This window comes from Ricinus communis, chromosome 5 (assembly GCF_019578655.1).
Source record: "Ricinus communis isolate WT05 ecotype wild-type chromosome 5, ASM1957865v1, whole genome shotgun sequence".
Taxonomy (NCBI): Eukaryota; Viridiplantae; Streptophyta; class Magnoliopsida; order Malpighiales; family Euphorbiaceae; genus Ricinus; species Ricinus communis.
The window spans coordinates 28,180,039-28,190,701 of NC_063260.1; the positions used below are offsets into that span (position 1 = coordinate 28,180,039).

The 10,663-nt window shown below is 28.0% G+C and overlaps 2 protein-coding genes and 1 non-coding gene across 3 annotated transcripts; 2 read left to right on the forward strand and 1 right to left on the reverse strand.

The window, feature by feature from the left end:
- Positions 1–834: 834 nt before the first annotated feature.
- LOC125370041 lies at positions 835–3,084 on the reverse strand. The gene is made up of 4 exons (XM_048373620.1): positions 2,822–3,084; positions 1,775–1,923; positions 1,590–1,717; positions 835–1,503 (listed from the first exon to the last, which is right to left on the reverse strand). Exons 1-4 carry the CDS (start codon positions 3,082–3,084, stop codon positions 835–837), a joined length of 1,209 nt encoding a protein of 402 aa, XP_048229577.1.
- Positions 2,585–2,691, forward strand: LOC112534946. Its single transcript, XR_003079160.1, has one exon. It is a non-coding gene; the product is annotated as a small nucleolar RNA R71 (small nucleolar RNA).
- A 5,677-nt stretch (positions 3,085–8,761) lies between the features above and the next one.
- LOC8280081 (acyl-CoA-binding protein-like) lies at positions 8,762–10,210 on the forward strand. The gene is made up of 4 exons (XM_048374645.1): positions 8,762–8,918; positions 9,615–9,732; positions 9,825–9,887; positions 9,996–10,210. The coding sequence occupies exons 1-4, from the start codon at positions 8,907–8,909 to the stop codon at positions 10,073–10,075; spliced, it is 273 nt and encodes a 90-aa protein (XP_048230602.1). The 5' UTR covers positions 8,762–8,906; the 3' UTR covers positions 10,076–10,210.
- Positions 10,211–10,663: the final 453 nt, after the last annotated feature.

Genomic DNA, 10,663 nt, shown 5'->3' on the forward strand with positions numbered 1-10,663 from the left:
AAAAAAGAAAAGGTAAAGAACAAACTTACAAATAATATTGATTTTTCATGCAAGGAAAATAAATCAAAAGTAAATAATAGGTCCAAATTATATATAGATATTTAAGGTATTTTAGAGTTTTAATGATATATTTTTTTATATGTAATATGATGGAAATAAGTGTTTATACCTCACTTAAGCTTAATTTTTTTTTTTAGGTAATACTAGCAAAGAAAAGAGAATATAGAGAAAAATAAAGAGGAGTTTTAATTGGACATTTTCGTGATGTGTCTTTTTTAGTACTCGCAAGTGCACGAACCGTTCCTATAGTAAGGGTAAGTTCACCACGAGGTCGATCTCTCAAGGAACTATGAGGCCACTTATTATAAAGACTAATTATCAATACAAAACAATAAAAGTAAATATAAACACTCTAAATCGTTGGCTGCTACGGGCCCGTGTCATCTCTGCCGCTAGCTGCTACGGGCCCGTGTGAAAATTCGTTGCAGCAACATGGCTTGCTCATTTTTTTTTTAAAGGAGCTTTAATTGCTTCAAATGGAGACATATTGCCTTTTTAGGGATCAAATACAAGCCTACAAGATAAATATAAAATAAATAAAAAATAAAAAATAAAAAAATTAAAATAATAATAATAATAATAATAATAATAACTTAAATGCATAAAAATAAAAATACAATTGTTAAGTTTATTGTCTATTGCTAGACATTCTTGATTATGCTCATGGTGGGCGTTCATCCACGCACTCCACCTCTTCGTCATAAGCCATTCCTTTTAAGTATGCCTTTATACTTTTAATACGAACATTTAAAGTGTCACAAAAACTCTTGTCAATTAAGAATGGAATATCATCATATAATTGTCATAAACAAGAGAATCTAAATAATTATATGAACACTTATCAATAGCAGATTTAGGAGATAAAGTTAGAAAATCAAACACTTTAAATTCCACAGTTTCTCCTAAAACTATCATGGTAAGTTTTTCATCATGCATATCAATCACAGTTCTAGTAGTTGCCATGAAAGGTCTACCAAAGAGTATGGTTTGCTCTTTATCCATTGTTGGTGTATTTTCCATGTTAAGTACTACAAAATCAACTGGAATTATTAACTTACCTACTTGCACTAGCAAGTCTTCCACTATACCTCTAGGATATTTTATCGATCTGTCTACAAATTGTAGAGACATAGTGGTAGGCTTCAACTCTCCTAAGCCAAGTAGTTCATACATCGAATACGGCATCAAGTTGATACTTGCTCCCAAATCTAACACGACTTTTGTATCCTTTTTGTCACCTATTGTAATATTAATGGTGAAGCTACCAGGATCCTTCATCTTAAGGGGCAATTGATGTTGAAGCATTACATTTGCTACTTGTACTTTTTCGTTATTCGCATATCGCCTTTTGTTGGTGTTCAACTCTTCAAAGAATTTTGCATAAGCTGGTTTATTCCTGATAACATCCAACAAAGGTAAATTAGTATTAACTTTAGAGAGCATCTCAATACTTTCAAAAAAAATTCATCATTTTTGCTCTCTTTGGGTTGGTTTAGAAAAGGAATAGGGGGTCTATAAGGCTGAGTTGCCTTATGAAATTCAGGTCCAGAAAATGCTTCCTTTTCTTTCTTCTCCAGCCTAAGATCAGGCTCTACTTTTTCTTCCTTTTGTATGCTTTCCTCATTACTTTGCACTAATCCATCATTTTTAAGTGTACCTGTATAAGAAGAAAAATTCATTTCAGTTTCCATAGTAATATTATTGACAACCTCACCTCTTCTAATAGTAGTAATGGAATTGGCTTGTTCAGGTTGACTTGATAGTTCCTCTTTATTGAGCTCTTCAACAATTTGTTCCATTTGAGCTTCTAAACGTTTTAGTGAAGCCTCAATGGAATCTGTCTTTTTCTCATTCCTCTCCATCCTATCATGAAAAGCCATCATAAATGATTGAAGTATTTCTTCCAAACTTAGCTTCCTTTATTCATTAGATCAAAAAGTTTGTTCTTGATCTTGAAAGAAAGGATTGGAGTCCCTTTGGAATTGAGAATATTGGTCTTGATAATGAGGTTGATTTTGATTTCTCAATAATTGTGGTAGGTTTTGGTCATTGTATTTCCAAGAAAAATTTGGATGGTTTCTCCAACCTGTATTATATGTGTTGGAATAAGGGTCATTCATAGGATGCATAGGTTGGTAAGAATCTATCAAATTTATTTGGTCATATATATTTTCTCTGTAATTATCAAAAGATGAACAAACATTAGCACTATGACCATAAATACCACAAATATCACATACCTCATTATTTGGTGAGTTTTTTTATTGAAGTAAGCATATTAACTTACTTAGTCAATTCAGCCAATTGCATGGCCATCTCACTATTAGCTACCACTTTATTTACTTCTATTCTCTTTGTCCTCACACTCTTTTATTGAGAATTGGCTCCTAACATCTCAAAGATATTATAAACCTCATCAGTTGTCCTTTCTAACATAGCACCCCCAGCTGCATTATCAATCATACATTGATATTGGTGTGTCAATCCATCATAAAATGATTGGTTAGTTATAGGGAGTGGGAATCCATAGTGTGGTGGGCATTGGAATAAAAGTGATTTGAAGCGATCTCATGCTTCATGAAAAGATTCAGCATTCTCTTGATAAAAATTAGAAATCTCACCTCTTAATTCTTTGGTCTTTTGCTGTGAGTAAAATCTACTCATAAACTTTTGATAAATTTCATTCCAATTTCTCAAAGAATTAGGAGGCAAGGTCATTAACCAAGCCTTTACACTTTTTTTTAATGAATAAGGGAAACACCTCATTCTTAGTTGATCCTCATTAAGTCCAGATAATGGGAAAGTATGAACTATGACATAAAATTCTCTAATGAATGTTAATGCATCCTCACTAGGCATACCATAAAATGAAGGAAGCATATTAAAATGAATGCTCTTAAGTTCATAATTTCTAGATGTATCACCTAGAACTATGCATGAAGTAGTGTTACCAATTGTACGCAGTGCATAATCTTTCATAGTTATTTGCCTTTCAGCTCCTACTTCTCTTTGTGGGTTTGCCATACTATCAACTTCTTCTATTGATTCTTCTTCTAGTTGTTTCCTGCTAAGCATACAAAACAAAAGAAAATTTCAGATTAAAAATAAAATTTTAAAAATAAAATTTAAAAACAAAACAAAAACACATAAACAAAAAAAAATCACAAAACATAAAATACAAAACAAACAAATAAAACAAAAACACATAAACAAAATAAATCACAAAACACAAAACAAACTAACAAACACAAGATAATTTTGATAATCAATCAATGTAATAAATTTGGACACAGTTCCCCGGCAACGGCGCCAAAACTTGATATGTCTTTTTTAGTACTCATAAGTGCACGAACCGTTCCTATAGTAAGGGTAAGTTCACCACGAGGTCGATCTCTCAAGGAACTATGAGGCCACTTATTATAAAGACTAATTATCAATACAAAACAATAAAAGTAAATATAAACACTCTAAATCGTATGTTTGAAAGGATAATGGTCATAAAGTAAAGTAACTAAACAATAAATAAATATGTAATGCAAATGCAAATGCTTATGATCTAAAACTATATGCTAAAAATAGTATTTAATCTAGCCATTTACTTAGTAATCTCCTTGTTTTATTTTAAGCATAGGTCTAATGAATGAGATGGGAATGTGCCTTTTTTCTAAATCACTCAAGCTAATGATGCAACTTAGGTTTCTTATACCAACATAGATTAAAGTAAAGATGATGTTCCTAATACTTTTAAACCTAAAAAATTTCATAACAATTACTATTGCTAAATTAATATGATGGTTAACTAACAATAATAACTGAAACTAATAAAGATATGAAGGTAAAGAAATCATTCATTAAATAAATAAATAACAAGGTTCATACAAAAGTAGAAAGACTAAACTAAACACTTATGAAAACTAGCCCAACATATTTAACCCAATGATCATGGTATTAAATAGAAAGACATAAAATAATAAAATAAAAAGCTCCCTCAAGATCCAGAATTTCTTCAAGTAGGAAGAAGATTAGTCCTCAGTCTCCACTTCTTGAAAAGCTCCTTAGATCCTCAAAGAACAATGAAAACTAAAACTAAAGTGTTTATGAAGAACTGTAGAGAATAATGGTGGCAGGTGTAGAGAGCAGGTAGGAGAAAACTCCCCTCCTTCTTCCTTCCTTTCTTTAGAGTTTTGCAGAGATTTATATAGAGGAGAGTCCTCCTCTAAATAAATCTCTCTAGAGATGAGTATACTAATATAAGTCTATCTAATAGATAAGACTTTAAGTATCTTAATCTCCACCAAATACTATCTCATAAATAACTCTTAATATAAATCCTAATAATTATACAAAATGACTAAAATATCCCTTGGGTCTCATAATTAGCAGTCCATGTGTCTTAATCTTGGGCCTTGACACGAATATATCCCATTAAGCTTCTTTTAGCTCCATATTTTTCTCTTTTTGCTAATATTCCTGAAAATAGACAATTAAACTTAAGTGAGGCAAAATCACATATTTTCACCATTTTATATATAGAAATATATCATTAAAGCTTTAAAATACCCTTAAATATCTATACATAATTTGGACCGATCAGAGGCCCAAAGATTAAGACGCGTGGATTAGCTAAGCATAGGCATAGCCGAATTATACAAGGCTCAAGGGGGATTAATTAGTCTTTTGTAATTTTGGATCATTAATAGTTATTTATTTTATTTATGATAGTTAAGAGTTGTAGAAGATAACTCTTAAAAGTCTTATACTTAGAGGATTACTCTTTTCTGTATATATATCTCTATAAACCTAGTTCTAGAGAATGAGAGGTTTCTCCTATATGCTCTCTACTACATCTTTCACATCTGTCTACCGTTATTTTCTCTACAATTATCTACAGTTTTTTCATAAACATTTAGTCTTCATTTTGATTTTTTTTTTCTCAGATCTAAGGAGCTTTTCAAGAACTGGAGAGTGAAGACCAATCATCTTCCTACTTGAAGAAATTCTGAATCTAGAGGGAGCTTTAATTTTAAGTATTGTTTTATGTCTTCCTATTTAATACTATGATCATTGGGTTAAATATGTTAGGCTAGCTAGTTTTCATAAGTGTTTAGTTTAGCTTTTTTACTTATATATGTACCAGGTTATTTATTTATTTAATGAGTGATTTCTTTACTTTCATATCTTTATTAGTTTCAGTTATTATTGTTAATTGACCATCATATCAATTTAATAATTGTACTTGTTATGAAAATATTTAGGTTGAATGTATTAGAGAGATATTTTTGCTTTAATCTATGTTGGTAGAAGAAATTTTAGTTGCATCATTAGCTTGAATAATTAAAGAAAAAAGCACATCACCATCTCACTTATTAAATCTATAGTTAAAGTAAGATAAGGGGATTACTAAGTAAATAGTTAGGCTAAATACTGTTTTTAGCATATATATTTTATACATCAATATCATTGCATATTTACTTTTATTATTTTGTGTTGGTAATTAATCTATATAATAAGTGGCCTCATAGTTTATCGAGATATTAACCTCATGGTGAATTTATCACTTTACTATAAGAACGATTCATGCACTTATAATTATTAATTTAGACACATCAGTAAACCAAGAATTAACATACTCGAAAGACATATCTAATGTGACAAAAAGAATCTAATTTGTCATAAAATAAACTAAAAAATAACATAATTGAAGGTAAATTATAACATAATAAAAAATTAATAAAAAAATGAATACTTTGAAGCAAAAATGTTGATTTGTTGTAAAAATAAACCAAAGATAAACAAAAAAAAAAACATATTAGAAAGTAAACTGTATCATGACAGAAAATGAATAAAAAATGCTAATTTATTGCGAAAATAAACCAAAAATATTAAATTGTTAGAAAAATAAATTAAAATATATATTTTTAAAGATACATTACAACATAATAAAAAGATAAACCAAAATCTGGAAATAAAAATATTGATTTGTAGCAAAAAAAATAAATCAAACATAAACAAAAAATAATAATAAAAACAACAAAAACCAAACATAAGATGTATATGGCATGCAATATGACATATGACATACCATATTATTCCACAATCTAATGCAAATAATATAATAAAAGGACACATATGCCATACATGCAAAATGCCATACTAAGAACACTTAAATAAATGTTATACATTATATGCATGCAAAAGTAAAGATTCTTTCCCATTTTCTTTTGCCTTCTACCATTCTCTATTTTTCAATTCCTTATCTTTCCTTCTTCAATTTTTCTTTTTCTTTTTTGTTCTTTAATCATATCTCTATCCAATTTTTTCTTAAAAAATCAAAGTTTCATTTTCCATTTTGGCTCGGAAAATTACTCATTCCATTATTTTTTTCACTTAAAGAAATATCACACGTAGCATGCATGCAAAGAAAAATATTCTCTCTCATTTTTTTCTTTGCCATACGCTACCGGTCATTAACAACTCAATTTTTTCTTCTATATTCTTCAATATATTTCAAGATTATTCAATTCTCTTTTCTACTTCTCTTCAATTGATGTTTGATTTCTATCAAATATTCTTTTTTAGCTACTTAATTATAAAGCTATTTGCTATAGCTATTGTTAATTTTTTTTCAAAAATAAAATCAAGAAATATTTACTAATTAGAATAAAACTATTTGAATTTAATAAAAATCATTAAAATGGGTCTTACAGAGAAAAATTATAATAATTTTTAATTAAAACATTCTAATAATTAATTATCAATTTTTATTGTCAATATATTTACATTCACTTTTTTATTAAACTCAAACCCCTAACCTGCATCATTTCCCCAATCAACACTATACCCCTCACCACTATCTCCATTTTCATCAAATATCTTTCAGTTAATACCAATAATTAAGAAAACTGAAAAATAATCATACCATAATTATAAAAAAGGTTAAACAACATTATTTTTTTAAAAAGGAAAATTCACAAAAAAAATGATTTTTGATTAATTTTAAACTCTTGAAAAATTCCATTTTTTCTGTTTATTTGATATATTGAGATTGGGCTCGTTTGTCGGAGCGATTGGGCCTGTTTGTTTGAACGATTGGACCAGTCCCTGCCCCTATGTGTTCTCTTATATGAAATAATAATTTAGTTTTATTTATTGTTAAGCAAAAAATACAATAAAATTTGTCTACTCATTTCATAGTAAATCCGATGGATTTAAGTACATGAATTGTCTATCGGATTTATTATGAAATTAGTAGAAAGATTTAATAAATTTATTATTATTTAATATTAATTTATAAAATTTCTAAAAATAATAATAAACTAACTATTTTTAGATGTTGATCATTTTCAGAATATAATATAAAAATTATCTTACAAAATTATTTATTAATTAATTATAATATTATATAGATTAATGTATCAATACAATTGTTATTACTATTTTATAAAATCAAAATTTATTATATAATTAAAATATTAATTTATTATTGAATATAATGTTAAAAATATAATTTAAAATATTATTTTTTAGAATTATAATTATTATTTAATTATAAAATTAATTTTTAATTAATATAATATTAAATTATAATTAATATGATATTTATATGATATAATTAATATTATTTTTTATTAAAAATTATTTATTAGTTAATTTAATATTAAAATTTAGTTATTATACTATTTCTTAGGATTAAAGTCACTGTCGAATTAGATATACAATTTATAAATCAATAAATTAATAAAGAAATTATAATATTATAGATAAGTATGAGTTTCATATGTCAAAGGTAAGTACACATATCAAATGTGTCAAGAATTAAACATACATATTAGAAAAATTTTAAATATAAAAGTTAATATATATATATATATATATATATTATTGTTATTATTTTATTATTATATATAAATATATATGATAATTTTTAATTATTAATATTATATAAAGGATATATCACCTATATCCTAATTTGATAAGAAAAGATAGATAAAACTATTCAATTTGACATTTGCATGTATATTTAATAGATTTTGCAATTAATACTTTAATTGAAAATTTATAAATCAAATTATTTTATATATTTTAAGTAACTTAAAATGAATCAATATTTTAAAATATCGATTGAATTTTAAATTTATATTAATTGGGGTTATTGCAGAAAAAAAATGAAAATAATTATAGATTTAATTAGTAAAATATAAATTTAAGGACTTATTTAGTAAACATAATTATAAAAATTAGATAAAATTTTCATTGACGATAGTTATTCTTAATAAAAATAAAGGTATAAATATAGGAACACAATATTGTAAAAGAACAAAAAAAAAAATTAATGTAAATAAATAAAAATATAAGGAGGAACTATCAAAAATATAATAAAATTAAAGGGGCCAAAATGCAATTCTTTCCTGAAAGAATTGACATATGGGATGGGCATCTGGATATATGCATATAAATGAATTTTAGGTAAGCTTTATGCAGGCCATAACCTTTTTCGGAAATTGTGCATTTCAAAAAAAAAGAAAAGAAGATATTATAAGCACGTAAATAGGCAAATATCAGATGCAACGCCACCTCAGTACTAATAACGCTAATTCACATCCCACCTTTGCCAGATATATATTGTACACATAATCGTAACCACAAAAATCACAACACGTGCAAGACGAATATGCGTATGGATATATGTGAGCATTTACACACAAAGAGAGTTCCACTGCCACTCTCGATTTTCTATATATATAAAACAAGCTCACAGCACTAACTGGCATTGCGTTACGTTTCCTTGTTCGAATCAAAAAGCCAAAAAAATAAAAAAAGGTTTTCTTTCGATCACACTCTCTACCATGGGTTTGAAGGTATCACTCATAATTCTTGCTGATTCAGTCTCTGTTATAAAATTAACAATGTGAAGTTTTTTCTTTTTCCCTGTTTTGGTGATTGCATACTTAATTAGCTCTTGGTTAGATCTGAGATGAAATTCATTGGATTGTAATCAATTCTATTTGTGTTAGTTGTTTTTGTTTTCAGGATTTAGTATTTTATACGGTTATTATTATGATCATGATTACTGAAAGATAAAAATTTCTTCGTTTTCTTTTTTAATTTGGTCATCTGGATCTAATTAATCTGGATTCTTTCACTCCTTTTTTTTTTCTTAAAGAAATTAAGTAATTGTTTATAGCGAATTTATTTGAAAAATGGTTTTTTCTTTTGAAAACAAAAATCATCTTGTTGATAAGTTATCAGTTTCAGAATGTTATAGCTGTAACATTTATAATCTATATCTTGCTTTTTGATTTAATTGATAATTGGGTAATTCTGCTGTTTTAGTAATCACATGATTTCCAAGCTTAGTCCTGTATATGTGTTGTGTTAGATGATACTTGGTTTCCAATAGCTACTTCTTTTCTTATATTTGCTGTCTTCTCATGGGTTTAGTTTGGGGACTAGAAATCAAGACCCATGTTGAAAATAGTGTTTTTCAATGAGATAGTTTCACTGTAACCCTCCCCATCTCGGTCTTAATCTGGGAAAATCATTGCATTATGCAGGAGGATTTTGAGGAGCACGCAGAGAAAGCTAAGACCCTTCCAGAAAATACTACGAACGAGAACAAACTTATTTTGTATGGCCTTTACAAGCAAGCCACCGTTGGACCAGTCAATACCAGTACGTATTTTCAGATTCGGCGTTGAAGTTCTTGTTTCTGGTTGTAAAAGATATTGTTAAAGTTCTTTTCTCATTCTGCATCTGTTTTGCAGGCCGTCCTGGAATGTTCAACATGAGAGACAGAGCAAAGTGGGACGCATGGAAAGCCGTTGAAGGTATAAGATTCGTAAATTAAATTCTGTTTAATTTCCTAGTCCTTGGACCATTGCTTAACGCTCTACTCATTGTTTCAACACTGAGTGAGTGCGGTTTGTTTTTGGCAGGGAAATCTAAGGAGGAAGCAATGAGTGACTATATCACTAAAGTCAAACAGCTGCTGGAGGAAGCTGCTGCTTCTGCTTAGTGTATCGACCATTTATCCTGTTGCTCCATTGTGTTTGCAAATGTTAAAATCAGTTTAATAATTCCGTGGAGTGTAATGTGATGTTACTGTGTTTCTTCTAAATTAATTACATACTTGTGGAACTAATTAGTTTCTTGTTTTGTGGTTTTTAAGATCCCCTAGTCCTATCTAAAATTGCATACCATGAATTCCAGTCATTTATGCGTCTATTAGTCTTATTAATTGGCATAAATTACCAATGATCAAGGTTGGAAATTTGGTAATACAAGTTTGAATGGATACTGTTGTAGGTTTGAACTTTTTGGAATATTATTGGGAAGGTATGAATCTGGTGAGATTAGAAATTAGGTTCAACTTAGCTTTGAAACTACAAGCACATTATAAATTTAGACATTGTTTCTCCTTTATTTTTCTTTTCATATTTTAAAAACTGGCTAATTTCTTCAATCTTTCGAAAATTTATTACCAGTTTGATGTGATTAGGGCTTTAAATTTCTTTTAGATATTTTTATAACAATACTAATCCTTTTAATTTAGTATTTAATTTATGGTTACCCCACTGCTGCCACTGACCAGCTATTCAGAAAT